The 25,481-nt window shown below is 36.8% G+C and overlaps 1 protein-coding gene across 1 annotated transcript in view; it reads right to left on the minus strand.

Annotated features, from left to right (window-relative positions):
* Positions 1-4,236: 4,236 nt before the first annotated feature.
* efnb1 (ephrin-B1) overlaps positions 4,237-25,481 on the minus strand; it is a 58,049-nt gene continuing 36,804 nt past the window's right edge. Inside the window, 3 exon segments of the mRNA NM_131805.1 lie at positions 4,237-4,622; positions 7,938-8,087; positions 8,407-8,499. Of these exon segments, the coding sequence (NP_571880.1) occupies positions 4,237-4,622; positions 7,938-8,087; positions 8,407-8,499 (629 nt within the window).

Genomic DNA, 25,481 nt, shown 5'->3' on the forward strand with positions numbered 1-25,481 from the left:
TCTTAACATTTTTTTTTTCACAAAATTCTGTGCAGAAATAGCAAAAATGTTTGTCAGATTCTGTCTGGCCCTATGGTACATCATATATTTAGTAGTTATAAGTGTAAGGATTTTTTGTGTGTAATGAAATAAAATGTGTTCCTGTAAATAAGCATTACTTAAGATTTTTTTATTTTTAATACTCGTGCACAAAAATCTAGTATTTTAGCATTTTTTAGGAAAAAAGTAAGTATATAATGCTTTTACTAAAGTTATATTATATTAGTTTAACTGGATAACTTGACTCAAATGCTTGATCTGTGCATTTTGTTAAAAAGTTCAAATGTGGCCAAACATTATAGCATAATTTTAAAATTCCTTTAAAAAATCGCCAATTGAACAAAACCAAATATTGTCTGATAACTTACACAAGTGTTTCAAATGTTTATATAGCATACAGTAATGCTACCCCAGATCAAGACAGCAGACAACAGAAGACAGGCATCTTCCACAAATGCCGTTCGACATGAGACAGAATGCTTTCTGCACTCTAGATACCGGCTGACTATAGACTCGATGAAAGTTTAATGCGCTGAAGTCAAACAAGAGTGTTTGTGTGCGAGTCTTGAGTGGCCAGGGACAGATACCCAGAGGCATTATGAAATATTTGTGACACAGAGAGCGTCACTCGCTTAGACAGCTCCAAGTGTTTGAAATAGCGGCGCAGTTTGTGTGTATTCAGCGTCGAAAAACTGACAAATCAGACAGAAACACACTTCTGCAAACACACCAAATTCATCCATTCATCTTGTCTCTCACACAGACATGCGGTCAAAAACACAAGAGACAGGCGGCTTCCATAGGAAAAAACTTTATTTATCCTTTTAAAACGCTTTCTGAGAGGTGAGACTTGGCTTTAGTGTCATATATCGGGGAACTCTGAGGACACTGTGAAATCTACCAAAACAAAAACAAAACAAAAAAAACGCCATTGCCACAGGCGTGAGCACTGCCAACACATACATCAAAACTGAAATCAATAATACTGAATCTGCAACAAAATCTTAGTAAAAGAAAATTATAACAATAATAATGTAGTTCACTGAATAATAATAATAATAAAAAAATCAGCAACAGCAGGAGGAAACATTGTGCAGCACAAGCTTTCTTTTTTTTTGTTGTGGGAGTCGCGGTTGGCCTAAGGCCTCAACACTGCACTGACCCGCTCTATAAAACAAGTAAATTTTGTGAAAGAGTGGATGAACTGTGTGTGATGGGGATGGATCTAGGCCAGGGAAAAGGTTTTCTCATTAGATTTGTCTCTCTCATAATATTGTGATAATCCTTACAGGGTCAAAAGTCACCACCAATCTGTCTCTTTGCCTGAGGGGGAGTGTGTGCCCGAGAGTGTATGCGTTTGCATGAACGCTTGGGTTTTTAAGTAAGTTCTCCTGACTCGGACAGATGTTATTACCAGATGTCAGAAAGATCCACGCATCATCACAGGTGTCTGACTGCAGCATTAGAGCGGAAGCAAAGCCTCGAGACCAATCCGATAAACAAGGAGGCTGAGTGTTTATTTTCACTCAGACAAACGTCGAAGGAAGTGTATGCCTTACAGCTGTTAAGAGTGCCGCGAACCAAATGTGTAAGCTAAGCTGCAAAAAGCCTGCAGCAAAAAAACAGTCAGTTACTGAATGAGCACGGCAACGGCAGCGCTGATCCAAAACACCACACAAACTATTCACAGCGTTTGCTGTTAAACAACATACAGAGACAGACACCGGTAATGGGGTACACCTTTTTTTATGCACTGCCAAAAATACCATTTTTCCACTAAAATATCTTAATATTTACGAATCACTTCAGTTATATACAGTGCACATATTGCCATTTTGCTTTAAATTAAATTTGTAGGGATGCTTACATTAGGTATTTGTGCTGCAAAACCAATTTACTGCAGTCTTATACCCCCACTGATCCACTTTAAAGAGCTGACTGGTGCAATCTGTGCACCCCTGCATTTTTACGGTTTAAAACAAAGTCAAGAATTTCAAAGTGCTCTTCTAATGTCATTCATAAAGACCTGATCTGCCATAAATGGCTCAGACACACATATAAATATTCAGTTTTGTTGCACAAGCTGTTGCTGGTTTAGTTTTGTTCATCTAGTTTGCTGGTGCTTGCCCTGTATCTAATGGTGTTCGTGTGTGTATTGTGTGCTACAAGATTTACTGGTGTGTGTGTGTGTGTGTGTGTGTTTAGGCATTTCTTGGGTAATAACTCTCTCTCTCTCCTCTTTTCCTCCTCCATGAACCATGTCATGGAATTTCTGACCTGGTTCCATCACAGCATTTGTAAAAAAAATGAAACAAAACAAAAATACCACCATCCCCTTGTGTAATAGGGAGGATAAAGTGTGTGTCAGTGTTTTTGTGTGTGTGTGTGTGTGTGTTGGGACTTACATGTCTTTTTGCTGCTTTAGGCTGACCTTTAAAAACCCATTCTACAGGGGCTTCTAAGTCTCCTTCATCAAAAACCAACCGAAACAAAATTCGAATGAACAAAAAAAAAAAAAACATGAAACAGGAAACATTTTAATTACAAAACGTCTTTTTCCAAAAAAGACTATTTACAAAAGCTTTCGCATTTTCAAAAATCCTAATTATATTTTCATTAACAGGGTCTCTAATAAAATGGAATTTTATATTCAACATTTTTTCCCAACATACATTATTTACACAATCTCGGGCCTTAGAAACTAAATTAAGAGGAAACGACAACAGAAAACAATAACAATAAACCTAAATGAAATCTTATTTTAAAATTCTATTTCGCGAGAAAGCGACAGAGAAGGCTTCCTCTGATTGGCTGCGCTGGAGGCCAGATGCAAATGCTGCTAATTTGAAATTAGCATAGGCGTAAACACACCTGGCGCCACTCCTGACTGTTTATCATTTCGTGTGCAGTCCATATAAAAATAGACCTAGCACTAGATATTCCAGGATGATATGGAGAACATGTTTTGATTCTCTGATTTGTGCATGATTTTTTCCTTATCTGTGTTTGTATGCAAACACAGATGATTAATGTGCACATCTGAGAAGAAGCAGAGGTGAAGGCAAAATGTCACGCGTTCTGTACTGTATGATGATGAATTTTTGGCTTCTCAGTGGGACTCTACATACACACGTTCATACTGTTACGACTCCATGTCTACGTCCAAACAGAGCAACGTGAATTACACAAAAAAGACATGTTAGTGGACTAAAGTATGCAAAGATATGCGTTTTGTGACTGAAAAGAGGTCACAGGCTCATGGTGTAGAGGCAAATCCCTAAAGATGATTTTAACCTACAAACCTTTGGGAGACAGAATATGAAAAAGAATGATGATAATAATAATGTCAAAATACAAACATTATTCAGCACTTCACACACCACTGACAACAAATAGCAAGTATCTACTTGTGTTGGGCTGAGAGGAGAGAGAATTTGAACTGAAACCATAGTCGAGTGAACAAAACACAGACTGGGAGTTCTGGAAGGTCTGGCACTGGTGTTTACATATTATATTCCGTCTTTCACTCACTCGCTTTTCCACCGAGAGGCTGTCTGTTACTGACCCGTGAACACCGAAGTGTGTGAGTGCGAGTGTGTTTGTTCAATTGCCTCTACAGCATGTAAAATGAATGAGTGTCTGGAGAGACGCAGGGAAATGAGATGAGAGGACATATATTGAGTGTGTGAAGATGAGAGCGGCATTCGTAACAGTGTTTAAGACATTATTTCTTTGAGCGAGACACTGTGAAAGCTGCAAGATTCAGAGCGATACTGATAAAAACAAAACACTGTGATGGATTGAGAAATGAAAGAAAACGAAGCGAAAAAGTACAAAAAAACACACAATTGAGAGCTTCCTGCTTTGTGATGTCACTCTAGCATCCCTCTGTGATTGGTTGTCGGCTGATCTTCAGCGGTGAAGTCCGTGCCTGAGTGCCACGCAATTTTGGGGAAGGTTTTCTGCCGTTTCACACGCATCGAGAGCGACCGGCACACACACATACACACAGTGTAGTGTTCGGAAAGCGGACGGAGGGAAGGGAAATCCGAGAGGAATCATCCACGGAGTCTTTTGCGATCCTCCTTTCCACTTGTCCCTCTCCATCCTCTCGCAGACGGGGTTAGGCAATGAAAAAAGATTCAGGAGACCTTACAAAAAACGAGTTCTTATTGCGCTTGCTTGGCTCTCATTCGCTCAGACTTTGTAGTAGATATTGGCAGGGCTCTGCGGCGGCATTTCCTGCACTATGTAGACGGGGTGTCCATAGTCTCCGCTAACTTTTTCATAGTGGGGACAGTAGTTATTCTCTGTTGTCCGCAGGGGGATGATGATGTCACTTGGCTCTGAGCCGGCCTGGGCGGCTCCTTTGGGCGTGGCCAGAGTGCTGAGTGACAGGGCAGTCCCGCCCCTGGGTTGCGAGTGCTTCCGGGTTCTCTTGCGAAGCTTGAGGAGCAAGACGATGAGGATGATTATGATTAGGAGGAAGATCACACAGCCCGCTCCGATGGCAGCGAAGAGAGCTGGTTTAGAGCCGAATATTCCTTCCACAGAACCGGGACTGTTGTTCTGGTTTCTTGTGTCTGAAAGAAAAAGGGTAGGCATTATAAGGTGGCACACACTCGTTTTTCTCTTTCAGTGTGAATTATCATTAAGAACGACGTTAGTGCTCTCGTTAACAGTGTTTAGTGTTAGCCTCGGTTGTCTGAGGTAAAGATAATCTGCAATGGTTGTAGAAAAAAAAGCCTTAGTGTTTGTTAGCATTGGCACTGAGCTACCATTAAAGTAAATAAAACTGTTGCTGTGTGTATTGTTGCGCTGCCAGCTGAAATGGCTACCGATGACTCCTGCATTACGAATACACAGTTTTCTGCCTGACAATAAAATCCATGTTGTCAAGTGTATTTAACAACAGTATGAAGCTAAACAACACACACCCTGATTGAAATAAGCCTTTCAAATTATAGTTCAGAACAACACTCAATTATTATGAATGTATTAAAAACTTGTTCTGCTAAATATTTTCTTTGTGGAAATAGATTTTAAGTGAAGTTTTATAAACTCATTTCAGGGGGATCACGTGTCATGATTGACCATGGCTGGTCTCGCATCAACAATTAACGATAAACCAATCAGACGAATTCAAGGCTACATAAATAGCCATTTTCCTTACTTCTCCTATCTTCGATTTTGAAAAGTCCCCCCCGTCCACCCTTTTTATCCCTCCTATACTAGGGGAGCTCTCGAGACCTACCTGATCTTGGACCCCCTGCTATACTAAATAACCAGGAGGGAGCCCTGGGCTCAAAGATCTCCAAGCTCAGGGCTCTCTCCCGGGACAGAATGCCAAACCTGCAATCAGCAGTGTTGGGGAAAGTAACTTTAGAAAGTAGTGCACTACAGTATTGAGTCAACTAATTGTGTTGGTTACTTTGTATGGAAAGTAATGCAATATATCACTTTTGAGTTACTATTACATTTGCTTTACTTTTCCTTTTCTGGCTAAGGTCTGATCTCTTTCAGAACTTGGTGTTTTCTTCACCTTTTTATAGAGAATCTCTGCAATTAACAACAAACTATATAGCCTACAATAACTTATTATTAACCTCTTTAAAAAATGTAGGATAAAATTATATTATTAGAACTTTCAGAGGCCAGAGCTCTACATGCTGTATATTCAGATTAATGAAAGCATGTAATGCAATGTGTTTGCTACTTTTGAATGTTTTGTGTTATTAGTTAAGTAAATTCACTGTCCATTAAGATAAAGAATGCAATAAAGCCTAAGAGTACTAACATGAAACAGTTTATTATAGGGTAGATGCTAAAGGTAACTTCAATACCTCTTTAATACTTTTTAAAGACCTTCTCAGAATATTTGAAGACATCATCACCACTTCAAGTTCTAATCAGTGTCAAACCTTTAACTTAATAAACAGTTGTTAATAAACAGTTGTAGTTACATAAATCAATGGAGCACAACCACTCAGACAAGCTTGGAAAAAAACAAAGAAGTGAAAGAATAAATTGTGGTTGTTTTCAGCGACAGGCTTCAGCCAATGTTTAAATTTGTCTTTCTCCAACCAAGAATACGCAAACTTACATTTTCCCATTTTGATGTCTGTTTCTCTCTATGGTTTTGCTACATGTGGAGAGCGTCACATCACCTTCCTGCGTTTGTCGCAGAGGAGCTTGGCCGGACGCGCCCCAGCCCAAACCAATCTTGTGGATCAAGCACGCTGTTGTTAATATTAGAAGGAAAATAAATATATTTATGCTTTTTTGGAGTCAGACACTTTGGACAACTCTTGAACAAAATTTAAGACGCGATTAAGTTGCTTATACAGTAACACTAGACGCTTGGCAGCATCTCTTCAACAATAAAAGCAATAACCATATTTTAAGTTTAGTTGAATTAATAGTTTTACCTGGAGAACATGAACTGATGTCAATCATTTGTTGTTTAGCTGCAAGTGGGCTGCGGGGTGTAGTGTTTCGCATCCAGTTTTGTTTGTTTTCTTTGATGTCATGTTTCTTACAGTTTACTTAAAGAGTTTTACTTACGCATAATCTAAACTTAACAACAATCCATTTCTTTTCTTCGCCGAGTTCAAAATAACAGGAATCTATCGCAAAAATGTAAGTATCCAGCCTGCCATTATTTCTAACTGACTGTAGTGCTGACGGGTGATTCGCAAATAAATCGTTTGTTTTAACCAGATCTGCTAAGTGAACAGGTCGAACCAGTTCATTAAATTGAGGGGAGTCGCCGTGAAATTATTTGCATCTTTAGTAAGTACTAACATACAAGACACCCCCTCTGACTCGAAATAAACCTCTATCCTGAGTTATTCAGTTACTAGAACAGTACACTGACTGATTTGCTGTGAAAAAAGAGACCGGATGATGATGATGAGTGCGAGACGACTGTCTGTCACAGTTTGCTCTGATTCAGCCTGACTAAGGTCATTTTTATTCCGCAATATATTTTGTAAAAGCCAATTAAGCAAAGTAAAAAGTAACTTGCGTTACATTTTTTCAAGTAACTCAAATAATATTACTTATTTTTTAAATTAATGCGTTAAATTACTCAGTACTTTGTAAAAGAAGTATTATTGCATAATGAGCAATATTTATAATGCGTTACCCCCAACACTAGCAATCAGTATCAAGCTTTAGCTAAGTGTGAAAACTTGAATTAAGGGATTGTACAATACGAGAAGCCTTATGAAATTTAACCATGGTTTTACTACAAATAAATCATTAACCTCTTAACAAAAAACATGGTCATTACACTTTGATTTGGTTTTATGCTATAATAAAAGGAATGAATTTCCATTTCATACCAACATCTTATGCAAGTATGTCTGAATGATACCAGGTGATCCCGAACCAAGCATAATTACACACATCAGTCAGCTGGTCATTCACATAACCCACCAGCTAGCCGATTTTGAGAAGATGTAATAGCGGTTCATGTCTTGAGTGTAATGCGTCCTCTGAGAGGATGAATCTGACCTCAGGAATCTTAAGCGCTGTGATCACTGCAGAGATACAGTTTGAGTCCTCTGTTCTTTCTTAATGATTCTGTCTCCATGTTTCTCTCTTTCTTTCTCTCCTAATGAAGTTTAGACCTCCCGTAGGTTAATGGCTGCTAGGACGTGATAAAGACATGCTACATTAACTCCTGTCTCTCTCTCTCTCTAACACACACGCGGCTGCCTGAGGGAGGCAGTAGCTCTGCATTGCTGCAGTTCATCTGTTGGGTTTCCCAGTGACATTTACTGTGGCAGATCTCAGATCAGTTTGTCCTCTGAACATCCCATGTCAGTAATAGGAAAACACCATCATGATCCCAAACCAGCTGGCGTAAACACAGGTGATTTGTGTTTCCTCACCTTTGCCGGGCATTTTGGATCCATTCCCGTCCACTTCATTCTCTCTGCCTCGTTCAGTCTTGCGAGAAGGGCTGGTTGTGGGGTCCTTGATCTCATTGTCATACGGCCGGTCTGGGAGGTCTGGTAAATCTGGATCTGGTGCATTTGGATCTAAAACATACGATCACATACATAACCAATTAGGAACGAGAACATTCAAGGAAATCAGTTTCAGTACAGCATATGCATTTGTTTACATTCGGGTGTCAGGGTCCTGCTCATGAGATGGCTTTTATGACTTAAACTATGTACGCTCTGTGTGTGAATGTGAAGTTATGAGGTAATGCTAACTTGGATAATGTTTAACTGTAATCTAATTGGTGGTTAGTGAGTCAGTTGACTTAATCGTGCACCAAATGAGGCTTAAATGACTGTACCTTTGGACATGCTGAAGATAAAGAAGGTGTGTGTGTGTGTGTGTGTGACTCACCTTGGCCCACTTTCATGATGATCTTCATGGATCTCGTACTACAAACCCCACCTTCTCTGTTTTCCAAGCCTTCCTGTGTTCCATTAGACGTTGCTGAAGAGAGAGGGGAAAAAACAGAGGGGTTTTGTGATTGTCAGGGCGAATTAGGTTTAGATTTATACCACTTTTGATTGGACTTCTTGCTGCAAACCAAAGCAGGAAAAGGAAACCCTAATTTACCTCTATAAATCAGACAAGCAAACACACGTATACACACTCGCACACAGTCCTTTGGCAAAAGAAATGCTCATTCTGCCCTTAAATCACACATTGCAACCTAATATTACCTTAGAAACATCCAAAAACAAACTAACGTTTGTGTGTGTGTCTCAGAATATGGACAAGATGAAAAAAAGCTCCAGTGTATTCTCCTATTACTTGTCCCTATGATAGTAATCTGATCCCATGGGAATGCACAAACACACACACACACACACACACACACACAGCAATGCAGTAAGAAAAGCCATGTGTATGAATTTTCTCCTTCTCTTGCGTAGGCCCAAAAGCCTCAACATTTCCTTCAGAATGATCCCAGTGAGTTTGAGTGATGGGAGCCATAGACAGGCCTAAAATATGCCATGGTGTATTTAGAGCCATGTAGCATCTCTGCTATGTGTTTGAGAGAGAGATAAGCGTGAGAAAGTGAGTGCGCTCTGGCTGGGACACACACACATATATACAAAATGCACCAACACACGCTCCCATTATGTAGTTAAATAAACCGATATTGTCACAGCGGGTGATCCACCTTCATTCAATTTAACCCCCAATTACACCCGCACAAGCTCGCGCACGTACGTGCATACACATTATTAGCTTCCATTAGTTTGTGCTCATTAAGAGGTGAAAGTGAGAAGTGCTGAGAGTGCATGTGTGTATGTGTAAGCACTAATGAGCAACTATAGACCAGGTAAGATAAGGAAAAATGCTTATTCACTAAAACACACTTTCCAGCTATTGCACAGGGTGCGGTGATTCCTCACTGGATTTGACACACTAAAATGAGGAAAGTTCTTCCTAAAGTGTCAAATGTTACTATAGTTCCGAACTAATCAACTAATTGTTTTAATTAGGAAATGTTACATGCTTTCTTATTCATTTAAATCAAGGCATTCTGTAGTAATATTGTTAGTGGTGTTTCCACTAAAAACAGAGTGAACTATGAATAATTGAGTGTTTACATAGACACCAATTATTTGATTTTAATATGATTAAGACATACTCTGAATAAGAGTCTATTATGTAAAAAGTGATTTTTGATTCATTTAATCCGACTAAAATCATAATCAAACTAAACAGAAATGAAATCAAGACATGTGCAGTATGCCGATTTTAGTTTCATTATTGAAGTGCAGTACAAACATGTAAACACCGCAATCAAACTATTATCGTCATGTAGGATTTTCACTGAATTTTGCGACAGGATATACCACACACACACGGCTGTTTGACACTATTCTCAGCACCTACCGAGTCAGTGAAGGACCACAGACACCTGCATCGTGAAATACCAAGTTTTTTTTTCCCCTCATATGGCATGCTGTATCAAATTCCATTAAAACAACTCTTTCCAGCAGTTCATACTCGCATCCAACATCTGGTTTGTGTCTAGCGGCAGTGCATGAAATGTTCCTGAATGAAAGTGAAAGTGCCAAACTACAGTTAATGTCGACAAATTAAAAAAGAAATACCCGAAATGACATGAATCTCAGGAGGAATTGTGAATATGGTGGTGTCGGAAACGTAGTCATTTTCATTTACTTGTTCAGCTAAGCTTTCTTTTCTTTCTTTGCAATTACATGAAACTAAAGTTAATCAAATTAGTTAAATTATGTCTCCAGAGCACGTATAAAATAGGCAAAAATTATTTAAAAACAAACACAAATGTTACATTTAAAAAGGCTGCTATTTTCAACAGTCAAAATGACATTGAAACAAGGGTTGGGTGTTTGGACCGATTTAGCATCACACAATGTCTAATGTGAAACATCGTGATGGACGATGTCATCGTCATTGTAGGTGGCGGGGAATTAATTATTTATGATTAAGTAATTCATAACAAAATAATTATTTGTAGCCTACCGTTTCAATTACCTGACTCGCATGGTCTTTGTTTTACTCATAACCCAATCATAAGTAAATAAAGATAAGATAAATAAATGCAAGGTAATGATTGACGACCTGTCAATCATTTTTTCTGCTGGACTCTGGCATGAATAGGCAGTGATCTGTGTCATAGTAATGGCATCGACAAACTTGGTTGGTTAAAAAAGGTGCCCAACCAAGCGAAAGATTGAAGTAGTGTACTGACGCTGTGACATGTTACATGATAGATTCAAAAGACCGAAAAGTCATTAGATTCAAACAAGATTAATTAAATATCACGTTGAACAACTATAGTGAGACACGATCCAGTGGTACATCCTTGATAAACTGTAAACTTTCCAACGTGCTCTGCTCTCTGGAGTTTTCTGCTCAAAGCACCTGCTGACAGTCTAGAGCTTAAACGCCAATAAATGCCACCAAAAATGTTGTTTTGAAACTAAGACATACTAGTGTAAACGAGGCCTAAGAGTGTGTTTTTCACAAGCGGGTTGCTGCTGCGATGGGGGCGGGGCAGAGGATCACGATACCGGCTCAGCATTATGATTTCTATTGGCAATCAGCGATAGAAATCATAATCGAATCAACCCTAATCGAAGTGAGGTGTTTATAAATAAATGACTCTCACGAACAGTTTTTTTTATGAATCGGTCTTCAAAATAAATTTAAGGAATAGTTAATAAAGTTAAGTCAGCATTTAAGGTGTTCATACAACGTTCATGCATCGACTTCCATATACCCAACGCAATGTGAGAGAGCCCAAATGCAAACTTGTGAGAGGAAATTGTTTACTTTTCTTGGTGAACTCTAACCTGTATGTCATGTGTGACCAACATAAGACCTTGTGGCCTTGTAGCAGAATTAAAAGCGTAACTTTAATGAAGAAATTGAACAATTGTAAACCTTAAGAATCTGGAAATTTAAAAGTGGTCTCTTAATATTCATCTATAGCTGTATAGACATAGACACAGGGCCGGCGCGTACATAGAGGCGACCTAGGCGGCCGCCTAGGGTGGCAGTATAGAGAGGGCGGCGTCCGAAGCAAGAAGGTCGCTGGTTCGAGTAATGGCTGAGCCAGTTGGCATTTTTATGTGGAGTTTGCATGTTCTCTTCGTGTTTGCGTGGGTTTCCTTCGGGTGCTCCGGCTTCCCCCACAGTTCAAAGACCTGCGCTATAGGTGAATTGGGTAAACAAAAATTTGTGTTGGTGTATGAGTGAATGTGTGGGTGTTTCCCAGTTCTGGGTTGCAGCTAGAAGGGCATTCGCTGTGTAAAACATATGCTGGAATAGTTGGTGGTTAATTCCGCTTTGGCGACCCCTGATAAATAAGGGACTAAGCTGAAGGAAAAATAATGAGGAAAAGTATAGAAACAATGTGGCACTAATTATACGGAGCAAACACACTGTATAAATCACTTAAATGACAGCGTTCATACAAATCTGTAATTTGCTTCCAGATAATTTATTTCCCTTTCTGTTATTATTATTATTTTTATGTAATTTTAGCCATGAAAATACAGATTTTCTTTTCCATTTCAACATGACCATCACTTCAACAAGACCAGCGCCTGTTCTTTTAGTCTAGTTATCATCCCGTTTGACCATATTGGCTTTCTATAACTTTCTAGCGTCAGTATGGATCGGAGCTCAGAAAGAGCCTCCAGTGAGGGAGAAAGGCCAGGGCACTATGCTTGTGAATGGCCCTTTGTGGGCGTGTATGGGGGAGGGGTGATGTGTGTGGTTGCTAGGAGCTGCTATGATGTCATGCAGATTGAGATGTATGGCAGCAGGCAAAGTGCCAGTCTCCTTACGGTAGCACCATGCCAACCTGTCACCGTGCCAACCAACGAATAACATCACACGGTGCTGCTCTACACACACACACAACTCACTCACTCCAGGCTAAAACACAACACACATTCCAGACTGGCAGGGTAATCCCACCCTGTGTACTGTTCGCAATGGGATGGATTTGCTATGAAGCATTTTTGTGGCCACATTCTGTTGTCACTACATCACTGCTGGATTTTAACTGGTCAGAACATTTTGGTCTTAATAGTTTCCTGCCTCTGTGTTCAAAAAAAAAAGAAGAAGAAATTGCTGCATGGATGGAATTAGACATTTCATTTTTAGTCAGGCTCGTGTCGAGAGAACAAAGCAGGTATTTTTAAATAAAGAATATACCATAAAACACAAGCGCGCAAATCCCCAATGACCACGCTGGGAGATTAACGTGATTTAGATTTAACACAAGGTGTAAACACACATTAAAAATGTGAAGGGGCTGGGGATTTACCATCTGTCTCTAAGTGTGTGTTTGTGTGTGTGTGTGTGTGTGTGTGTGTGTGAGCGAGGGAGAGAGAGACAAAGAATGAAATATTCAGTCTTGTCACAATAAATATAGTGTTGCCCCAGTTAGTATCTCTTATTGACTGACGTATAGTGTGGGTGTGCTGTGTGTGTGTTTGTTTGCAGATTTCTGCTCATTCTTCTGCCACCACAGAGGATCTCTTGAGTATATAAAAACAATATTAATACAATTTTTGGGTACTGTTTCCTTATTTCCTTGTTTTGCAATGAATTATGCACCAATGTATCCAAAAGAGTTATTTACTGCCTGATTTTAGGTAATTTTTGTCATTTATTTTGAGTTTTTTTGTGTCTACGGCTATTTAATGGTAATAAATAATACTGTACAAATTAAAAGTTTCACAAGTTATACATTGAAAGGGATGGATAAGACCAATATCAGGACATAACCAAACATACAGAAAGAGACATGAAAAAACAACAACAACAATAATGCTTGCAATAATAAGGAAGAAACTCTATAAGAAGGAAGTTTTATAACTTATAAATAATTGCTAATATGTTGTTCCATTGTTATGAGAATTCCTCTTCAATATTAACAGCAATAATAATAAAAAATAATAATAGTAATTAATGCTTGTAGTGATAACTGGAATATTTGATTATTTATTATTATTATTGTTATTATTTATTATATAATATATAATATTATTGTTACTATGGAGTTGTATTTTTTACTAACCAATTAATAATAAGAAAAATAAAATTATTAAATATATAATTTTTGTTATTATTATGATTATTAGTAGTAGCAGTTTAATTATTATTATTATTACTATTATTACTGTGAATTTGTATTTTGTTTATTGTTAACAACGAATATTTCATTAATAAATATATTATTCTTGTTACTATGAACTTTTATTTTTATTAATTGACTAATAATAAGAGGGAATATATTAAAAGAAGAAGAGTAAAAGAAGAATATATTATTATTAAATATATTAGTATTATTACTATGAATATGTATGTTTGTTTATTAATAATAACTAATATTCTATTATTATTAAGTATATTAGTATTGTTACTATGAAGTTTTATTTTTAATAATTGACTAATAACAAGAAAAAGAAATATAGATTATTCTAAAATATTATTAATATAAAATATTATTATTATTATAATTACTGTGAATTTGTATTTTTGTTTATTAATAATAACTGGAATATTTTATAATTATTAAATATACTAGTATTGTTACTGTGGAGTTTTATTTTTATTACTTGACTAATAATAAGAGAAAAAAGAAGAATTTATTACTATTATTATGCATTTATTCATTCATTTTCTTTTTAGTCTCTTTATTAATCCGGGGTCGCCACAGCAGAATGAACTGCTGAAACTTATCCAGCATTTGTGTTACACAGGCGATGCCCTTCCAGCTGCATCCTAGTTCTGGGAAACACCCATTTACTCTCATTCAAACACATACACTATGGACAATTTAGCTTACCCAATTCACCTATAGCGCATTTCTTTGGACTTGTGGGGGAAACTGGAAGAAACTCACAAGGGAACACAGGGAGAACATGCTAACTCCACACAGAAATGACAACTAACTCAGCCAAGACTTGAACTAGTGACCCTCTTGCTGTGAGGCGACAGTGCTAACCACTGCGCCACTGCACCGTCTATTATTGTTATTATTCCTATTAATTTCATAATGACAGAAGACTTGGAAAACCATATCAAACTCCTTATTCTCCATATATGGAATATTGTAACTACAGAGAACTGAAGAATAGCTCCGTTTCAAAGTGACCGTTGAATATTCAGTTTCACGTCTCCGGTTTTGGTACCATATTTTCAAGTATGACCATCCAGCTGTTAAATCCACACGACAGGCCCTGATTGAGCTGAAGTTCTCCCGTCACGAGGATCCAAACCTCAATGAACGGCGCACTTCAAATGTTCACAACCACAGCTGACTCAGGCTTTCAAAACGAATATTTGTGAGCTGTAACATTTCACGTTTCATTCGATAGACCCTAGTGCTTTTCCCCCTCGAGTCTCTGACTGATGAGTAACCGAATCAAAGAGCAGAAGGAAAAGATGCTTCACTGAGTGAGTTAGCCACGCTATAGCCAACCGCTCTGGACTCAGCCTTCAGGGAATATGAAAAAAAAGAGAAAGATCTGGAAAACAGCTTTCGGACAATGTACGCTATAATATAGATGAAGTGTTTTCAGCCTTTTAGTGGATGAGCATGTGTGTTTTTCTCTGAGATTTGGGTCAGTGTTCATTCTAATGCAGTCGACATAACAGAGAGAGCCAGTGATGGGTCACTCAAATACACACTGACTCAAACACACACACACACACACACACGTACACAACTCATCAGATCAGACACAGCTAGATTAGATCTTCCAAAAGCTCATCCAATCAGATCACAGCACTGGTCCAGCAGTCGCAGAACAGCTGACCTTTAAATCCGCAGGACGAGCGGCTCAATGGGAGTATATGTGTGTGTGTGTGTGTGTGTGTTGTAGACATAAATTTAAATGCAATAACCATCCAACCCTTAGCAACAACAGTACCTTGTGCCTCTCTATCCACATACACATATGGAAGAACTAAAAAAACACAACACAGAAAAATCAACAACATCAGATTCTGTGTGTGTGTGTGTGTGTGTGTGTGTGTGTGTGTGTGTGTGTGTGTGTGTGTGTGTGTGTGTGTGTGTGTGTGTGTGTGTGTGTGTGTGTGTGTGTGTGTTTTAGGGGTCATTGTTTGTTATCTTCAACAAAGCTCATATTGTTCTAGTAGAAAATCCTTTAAAATGAAGCAACACAACCATGAGGTTTGACGAAGGGAGGAATGAAACAAGAGGAGACTCGGCCTGCTGTTCCTCTCTCTCTCTCTCTCTCTCTCTCTCTCTCTCTCTCTGCATGGATCACTGGACTGATGGAATTCAACACTTCTATCATGTAACCACTCACTCCTTTCTTTCTTTCAGTTTGTTTCTTTTTTGTGTGTCCTGTTTGTTTTCTGTTTGATTGATTCCTCCTTTCTGTCTCTGTTTATTTCTTCCCTTCTTCCCTTTCATTACGATTCTTGCTTACTGTCTGTTTACACTTTCCATTGCTTCATTCTTTGTTTTTTCCTTCTAGTTTTTTTATTTGCTTTCTTGACTTCTTTTTTTTTCTTTTTTTACTTCTTCACTTTTTGCTCTTTATTTTTTTCCCTTTTCATTCATTTCTATCCCTTCATATCTATTAATTCATTTCATCCAGTTTCATCCCTGCTTATATCTATATACCTATTTGATTTTTTTTTCTTTTCTTTCATGTGTCAGTTCCCTTCCTAACAATCATGTTTCTTTTTTATTTTCTTTCTTTCTTTCTTTTTTCTTTCTTTATTGATTTTCTTTTTTTCTTTCTTTACATATTATTTGCTATTTTCTTTTTTCGTTCTTTCTTTACTGATTACTTTATTTTTTTTTTATTTACTAATTATTTTCTTTTCTGTTTTTTTCTTTCAGAAAAGAAAGAAAAAAAGTGTTTCTTTCTTTCAACAGTAGGGCTGAGCAATATTGGAAAATAATTGTTTTGTTATGTTTTATATCATTCCATATTGATAATTATAGATTTTTTTAACAATACATTTAGGAATATTAGGATTCTTATTTATTTATTTAACCTTCATTTTAATTCACCAACATTACTAAGGAAATAGTTTTAATAATCAAAAACTAAAATATTTAAACATTAAGAAAATAAACATATTAAAAAATAATATAAGTGTTAATTAGACTCTTAAACTTGATAAATAAACTTGATAAATAAAAAGTGTGTGCAATGGTAAACATGGATAAACATCTGTAAGGTGTCAATAATAATGACAAAGTAAACCTCAAAATCTGTAAACAAATTATGATAATCAAATCTGAGCTTTCAAGTAAAGGAACCAGCCATTATTATTCAAATACATGCTGAACATTACAAACAGTGAAATTGAATGACTACATTAGCTAGTGGCAGGGATGCACAAGAAAAGAAACCAAAAAGCCACTCAGATGACATCCTTACACCCTTTTTATTTACAATCTACTCAAATCAAGCGTAAAATTTCGTGATTACTAGGATTAACTAGGCGACCATTAACCGTTTTCTCAGAGGATGACAAACGGACAAACCATTGCTGCAGCTCCGATGCAAGTTTATGGAGAAAAGTAAAAAGCACTGCAGTGTTTGGGTGCTTCGTGCTTGTCTGAGGTAATTAGTCTGCCTAATTCGGAAAAGTTCTTATGTTTTTCAACTAGGTGTCCCTGGAAAATGCGCGAGCATCACGTTGTGCAAGTCGCGTGCCACTATTGTAAATGACAAACTTACATTCTAAACTTATTTGCATTCCTTCCAAGGCCTGTGCTCAGAGGGCACATTTGAATAAAACTATAACGTTTCATACCGAAACTTTATGCTGAACTTTTTTTATTGTTATTGACTATTGTGTTCGGTCAATAAACACCATACCGACCATTTTATTGCCAAGCCCTATTTTTTACAGTTTATTTTATTTTTTCTTTCTTTCTTTGTTTCTTAACTGATTTCTTAGTTTTTCTTTCTTTCTTTCTTTCTTTCTTTCTTATTTTTTCTTGTTTTGCTCCTTTTTTTCCCTTTCTTTCTCTCTTTATTCATTCTTTCTTTCTCTCCTAAATCCTGCCACCCATTCACTCAAATTACCTGTAAGTGAAGAAAATGACCAGCACATTCTGTTACTGATTCTAGATGCCTATCTGTGTTCTCGCAAATTAGACCATTTCAAAACAACAGTGCAGACCATTATGCCTATTATATTCGGACCATATTAAAAGCATTTCTAGGTAAAGCATTTTGGGATTAATGGAGCAGAGGGGAAAGCTGTGTGCGTCCGTCCGTCCGTGCGTGTCTGAATGTGTGTGTCTGTGTTTTCTCAATAATCCAGAACTCAACACGTACTGGAGCATGTTTCATTCAGGTCCTGACCTTGAAGACCTGTTTGCCCTTGTCATATTTTGAACCTGTGTGTGGCAAGTAGAGAACCAAGCCTGTTCACAATGGGAAATTGGGAATGTAATTAAACGTCAATTAGTCTCTGTTCTGATGTAGCTCACATGGCTCTAAAACACACACACACACACACACACACGCGCATACACACAGACAAACACTCATTACGTGCATTAGCTCCATGAGTAGTGTGACCCATCATGCATCACTGACCTTCATTGCCCACTGGGATATTTGCATGGGCATCACTACAGCAACTGCATCCATACACTTACATCATAAGACAGACTGTCATCACACACACTGCACACACACATACACGCACAGCAGAAATCTTGCTCGCTTTGGTGCACCTGGTGCTCGACGTCCCATAAGACAAAGAAAGATGAACTCTCTGTCTGCTTTCTTCCTCAGTCTCTTTCCTTCTGCCTCAAAGGACAGGGAAAAAAAGTTGTTCAGCTGACTATGTCTTTTTGTACTAGTACTTGCCAAAGAGGTCAGATTTACCACAAAGCCAAAACTGAATATTCAGCCAATATTTGTCTGCAATTCTCCACAGATTTAAATGTGTAACTCTTCTGTATGAAGTCTTCAGAATGGATGTTTACAATAATGATCCTATAATTTTCAAAAACGGTTTATTTCTTTTAGCTGACTTCACATCTGCACGTCGACAATGCCTATTCAGGGTGGAGAAAACAGGCCCTCTTAGTCACGGTGAGGTAACAGAGAGGAAGGAAGATAGATACTATTGTTCTAAACAGCAGAATAACTAATGATAAGAGTCAAATGTGAGAAACTCTGCCAATTGCTCTTTGAGATATTCCTGGCTGCGTGCAGCACCAGCCACTCTGCATATCCTTCACAAGATCCCAATGTTAAAAATGGAGCCAATTCAAGTAAGAGAGAAAGAGAGAGAGAGAGAGAGAGAGAGAGAGAGAGAGAGAAAGAGAGAGAGAGAGAGAGAGAGAGAGAGAAAGAGAGAGAGAGAGAGAGAGAGAGAGAGAAAGTAGAAAATCTTAAACAAAAACTAAATTATTAATATTAGTTAATAATCTTTTAAATAATTAAAAGCATTGTTGTTGTTTGCTTTATTCATTTTTAGCTTTTTTTATATTCTGACATAAACAAATTGAAGAGTCACTTAATTCCGAAACTAATATGAACAAATCCAATTTAACAAATGTTACAAAATTATAGCATTAAACATTTAAAGGGTTAATTGACCCAAAAAAATAAAAATGTTGTTCCAATCCCCTGAGACCTAATGTTCATCTTTGCTAGTTTAATGTTTCAATCTGAATATTATTAAGCTACAAGAATACTTTTGTGCACTTATAAAACAAAAAAAAATCATTAGAATATATTCAATAATTGCTTCTGCTCAGTGTCAGTATATTGTGCATGATCATGAGCACTGTGCACTAATGCATATCCCTCAGATGCTTGTGCACTACTTCCTGTTTTAAAAACAAAGCACCGTTGCATTAGAAGTGTGGCCAAGCGTGACAAATTGAATGCTATTGGATGCTACATACTGACACAGAGGAGAAGAAACTTAAATAAAGTCGTAATTTTGTTTAATGTGTGCACAGAAGTATTCTCGTAGCTTGACCATATTCTGATTGACCCACTAAGGTATATGGACTGTTATGAGAACGCTTTTTGGTATTTTTCTAAACTTTGAACTATAGTCAGGAATAAGGTTGCACGGTTTACCAGTACAATGGCTCCAAAATCCTGGCAGTGCCACTGTAGTTTGTAAACGGTAGTATTGTCATTATAAGTTTATCTATAATAGATAATGTTGCATGTGGAAAATTCACTAAAATGCTCACACATTTGTGCAACAATAAACCATTTTATTTGAATAGTCCGTGGAGCCCTTTAAGGTTGCAACACTGTGTAGACTTTGCGCCTTTTATGGTAACCTTATGTATGTTTTTTAATGCTTCAGTTCAAACGCAAATCTGAATTGGTTCATTTCTGTTCCTGTTAATATGATTCATTAGCGACCGTGACAATCTCTTTTAAAAGAACAACTCACAAAGTGAATTTTTGATTCACTTTGAATTGCTACCTGAGAAGACTGAAAAAAAATTGTTGAAAAAACAAAAATAGCAACAGGAAACATTGAAACAATTTTTGAGCACTTCATATAGCAAATTAACATTTTTATATAAAAAATTGTATATAACAAATTTCATTTGGTATAATTTGTATCTTTATTACAAGTCAGTTATCTTCAAAATAAACAAAAAGAATGAATACATTTTAGGTGCAAATAATATTTTTTGGCCTTAAGGGAGTTATGAATTACATTTCAAGTACTATTATAACATAAAATATATATTTTTGACTATTTTCTTTATAATTTGAGTTATGAATTACAGTATCGCAATACTACTTGGTATCGTGATACTTCAGCTGGTATAGTATCGTAAGATTCATTTATGGTATCACGACAACCCTAGTCAGGAACCTTGCTGTCAATAGATAATGAAGGAGCTCTTAGATTTTAGTTTGTGTTCTAAACATGAATGATGGTCTCAAGGGTTTAGAACAACATGAAGGTCATCATCATTTTCATTTTTGCTCTAACACTAGTGAACTACACCTTTAAGTGGACCTCAGAAATATGTTACATTTGTTAATACTAGTTATAAAACTGACTTAAATTGAAATTTGTTTATATTTGAATATTATTCATTCATCCATTCATTTTCCTTCAGCTTAGTCCCTTATTTATCAGGGGTCGCCACAGAGGAATGAACCGCAAACTATTCTGGCATATTTTTTACGCAGCGGATCCCTTTCCAGCAACAACCCAGTACTGGGAAATATTGGAATATTAATAAATTAATAATAACAACGACATTTGTATTAATAATAATAATAATAATAATAATAATAATAAAATCTCATAAACCAATTTTGCTACTTAAACCAAAAGTATAAAAGCCATTGCAATTAGGGCTGTGCGTTTAATTGAAATCGTATCGAAACTGTGATTTGGACATGCGCAATTACTAAATTGCCTTACAGCATGATTTTCTTGCAGTATGCTTTTTGAACCAATCATGATGCAGCATGCCTAAACAGAGAGCGAGAACAGGAGGCTGAATAGGCTGCATAAACAGGGATGATGAGTTCAGCACAAGAGGACTTTGTGCCAAATAAAATTCAAAATCTGTGATATGGGATTACTTTGGATACAGGAAAGCTGATGTATCGCAGAACCATCATGTAAGTCAGACATATATTGTGTCTAAAAGCATGTGGAAAACGCGAATGCATCGCTTCATTCAGCATTTTCAACGCACTTTGTGCTCATGCTCCTTTGTTGTTTGCCATTGCTCTGCGACCATCAACTGTTTTCTCAGAGTATGACAAACTAACAAAAGATTGCTGTAGTTCTGATATAAGTTTTATTAATGGAGAAAATTAAAAAGTACTGCAGTGTTTGGATGCTCTGTGTTTGTCTACCGAAATGTGTATATTACACACAAAGTATGAAGCTGATTGTTCAGTTCTTGTTACGTGACTCACGGTAAGGCATTTTGAATATCAGAACATCGGAACCTTACTTGAGTTCGACAGTGGCACAGTAGCCTATTTATTTGTTTTCCACAGTCTGTTACACCTTTACTAGGTGATTTTTATTGTATTATTTGCCTTATGTCTGTTTTAGAGACATGTTACAGATTGGCAATGAGCTGGTATAAGATTCTGACGGTATGATAATCTTGGATACACATATCATGATTTCACAGTATTGTAATTACTTCTCTAAAATATATATATTTTTAATGTCTGGGTAAAAAACAGCAACTTTTAATCCCATTGAACACAATATATTTATTTTAAGAAATATTTAAAATATTTTGGATCGGTAGCTTTTGTTGTGGAGGGTCATTTTCTGCTTGAGATACTGTTGCCCTAACAAACTAAATAAAATAGTGGTTTAAAAAAAAAAATGTAAAACTCCCGCCCAAAAACAAACTTGTAGGATGTAGTATAACAGCAAATGTTGGCCGTTTTTAAAACCTTGACTTTTCCAAACCACAGAAAACCCTTGAAATGGTTATTGTCCCATGCCTATCTTTCATAAAGATCTGATTATTTTCCTTTGGAAATATGTTTTACATTCACACTGTAAAACATATTTGTGTGACAAAGTTGTAATTAAAATTGTTAAAGAAAAATGTGATAGGTCTCTTTTGTCTGTATTGCACCACCCTAATTACAATACTTTGTATGTACAAAATACATTTACAATCACCCTTATACTTTATGCTTCTGCTTGCATCAGCAGTATAAACATTTCAGAGAGCCGAAGATATCAGGCTGGCTGCATATTGGATTGCTATTCAATAGCCATTTGCAATAGGAGCCAAATTCTTCTCGCATTACAAAGCGCCTAAAACCAACCATTTGCTCCTGGTTTTTGTGCATGTTAAAGGGGTAGTTTAAATCAGGCATCTGACACACACATATACACACACAGCTCGATGTGATATTTGACCTCTCTCACCCCAGAGCGACCACAGCGAAATGAAGCCACTCATTTTCATACTTCAGCTGTGGCCTGAGAGACAGTTATGGTGAGAGGTTACACACACACACATACACGCACATACACAATCATCATTCTGGCGCAGCGGTTTGGTCAGAATTACTTCAAAGCTGGACTGTCTGAAATCAGAATCATATGTTGCTGACACAGCCTTAACTCAAAAATACACACAGAACCGAACACATACTCGCTCACACAAGGGCGCACAATCGACACAGTCACACGGAAACAAAGCTGACCCGAAACAACCCTTCATTTAGCCCTTTTTAACTCCCTTAATCCTGAAAACATTGCATAAACCATTAGAGACACACACTCCTTCTCATCTGGTCATTACGTACATTTCATGCAGCGATGATCGCAAAATCTTGTGACTCCTTGCCATTTTTTCTCTTTCCATGCCTCGCTTTATTCTCTTTCCATCATTTTTAGCACTCCCTTGCCTTTATGACGAGACCGTTTCCATTGTCATGCTTTTCAAATCAACTTCTCAAACATATGCGTATACTGTACACACACACACACACACACACATACACAAATATCTTTTTTGATAATTTGGTATCTGTCAGAAAGATCTGTTTACGGAGGTAAGATTTTGACGAATGAGTAATGGTTGACCAAACTGGTTTTTAAATCAATAATAAAAAAAGATCTCTGTCAAAGTAAATATCACAGTCACTTCACTAAAATGCAAAAATCTTTCAGGAACGTCAATCATGAGAGCTCAAGTCTCAAGTCTCATTCAACAGGTTTTGAATTGAAACAATAACCCCGGTATCTATTTCAAACCTGTACAGCTTCTCGAATTCACACAAGAGTGATCAGTCTCTTTTTGGAAGTCATACTTGAATTAAATCAGCCCATAAAGACGGTGAATTCTCAGAAACTCACTTCACAATTACAAACAGACACCCATTCTGACCGAGAACAGACTTGCTGACCCCAGTCCAGACATTGAAAAATACCCAAACAATAAAAACATGCATAGCTTAACGCATGAATGACAGCATGTTCAAAAGAACTGCATATTACGACATGAATACATTTGATTAAAAAAGAACTTATAAAATAAGACACATTCTCCTTAAAATAAAAATACATTTTATTCATTCGTTCATTTTCTTTTCAGCTTAGTCCCTTTTATTAATCAGAGTTCGCCACAGCGGAATAAACCGCCAACTTATCCAGCATATGTTTTTTTACACAGCGGATGCCCTTCCAGCCGCAACCCAGCACTGGGAAACACCCATACACTCTTGCATTCACACACACGCTCATACACTATGGCCAGTTTAGCTTATTCAGTTCTCCCATAGCTCATGTCTTTGAACTTTGGGGAAAACCGGAGCACCCGGAAGAAACTCACGCCAACACAGAAAGAGACATGCAAACTCAGCACAGAAATGCCAACTGACCCAGCTGGGGCTCGAACCTGTGACTTTCTTGCTGTGAGGCGTCATCGATGCCCACTGCGCTATCGTGTTGCCAAAATACTTTTCATTACAAATTTAATAATAGGAATGCTCCACTCGATTGGCCGGAGATCAGTTGATCGGCCGATAATCACACTTCATGATTTGCCCATCTGGCCGATCTCTTTAACCATTTGCAAGGGTTTGTTTATGAGTTTACAAGCAGAGAAAGAGGTGACGAGAGTGAGTGAACAAGAGAACAGATTGAGAGGGGCACAGTGATGTTGTAAGCATTACATTGGATGGTTAACTTCTTATGCATCAATTATGCGCTCAAACTTTTTTTTCAGTAGCTATGTTTCCATCCAAAAATGCAAATTAATTTTATGAGCAAAACTGGTATATCAAATAAAATACGTGAGAATAAAGCAGCGTTTCCATCCAACAAGTCAAACAGAACAAAATTGTCACTTTCTGATTAACTGGAGCTAAATAGCAACATTAAAAATGAAAGCCTGCTGGTTTGTCCATTCACATACATTTTTGTCATCACATGATCTCATCTAACAAAATCATATGACTTTTTTAATGCGCATACTGGAATTAGCACATACTGGAATCATAGTTTATGTGCATCTTTTCTTATTGACTAAAAATGTTATCCATTTTCAAAATGTATGTGCATCTTGCCGTTTCCTTCTACAGATTTTCTTTTATGCGCAAAAATATGCATTAAAATAGGTGGAGGGAAACGTAGCTTTTGAGACCTGTTGAATTCTTCTTCCATCATTTGCAATGTTTCTAAATTGCTTTATTAATCATGTCTTACCACTTTTTTTATCTATTATTTTCTGTAAAACTGCTTCTGATTCTGTCCACACTAAATTGTTATAATAGACATTTTTAAGTGATTATATCCTGCATCCTTAATTTGTTAGGTAGGTAAGGAGAAAACTCCACTTAACTATCATTCTTAGAGGGAAAATTTGCTTTTTTGCATTATAAAGCTTAAACCATCAAAATTGATCCACATGACAAGGAATTGGTACTTGGCATCAGCTGCAAATAAAAAAATAATAATAATTATATATATATATATATATATATATATATATATATATATATATATATATATATATATATATATATATATATGTATATATATATATATATATATGTATATATATATATATTTATATATATATGTATATATATATATATATATATATATATATATATATATATATATATATATATATATATATATATATATATATATGAACAAACAATTATACAAATGATACAAACAACTTAAAGGTACAATGAGCGTTTGTTTTCAGAAACTATTTTTGTTATGCTGGTTTTGTTATGCTTCCCACACTGATAGCAATCATTAAATTATTTATTAATCATTAAATTGATGTGCTACCTCCTCCTCTTAAATCATCTGTGTGTTCATAGACTCGGTTTAAAAAAAATAGCAGGCAAACATCAACAACTTACTTTCTTTTTTAAGTTTTGTATAGTAAGGCTGTACAAAATCCTTTTTCAGCATCGATATAGCAATGTGACCTTCTC

This window comes from Danio rerio, chromosome 5, assembly GCF_049306965.1.
Source record: "Danio rerio strain Tuebingen ecotype United States chromosome 5, GRCz12tu, whole genome shotgun sequence".
Taxonomy (NCBI): Eukaryota; Metazoa; Chordata; class Actinopteri; order Cypriniformes; family Danionidae; genus Danio; species Danio rerio.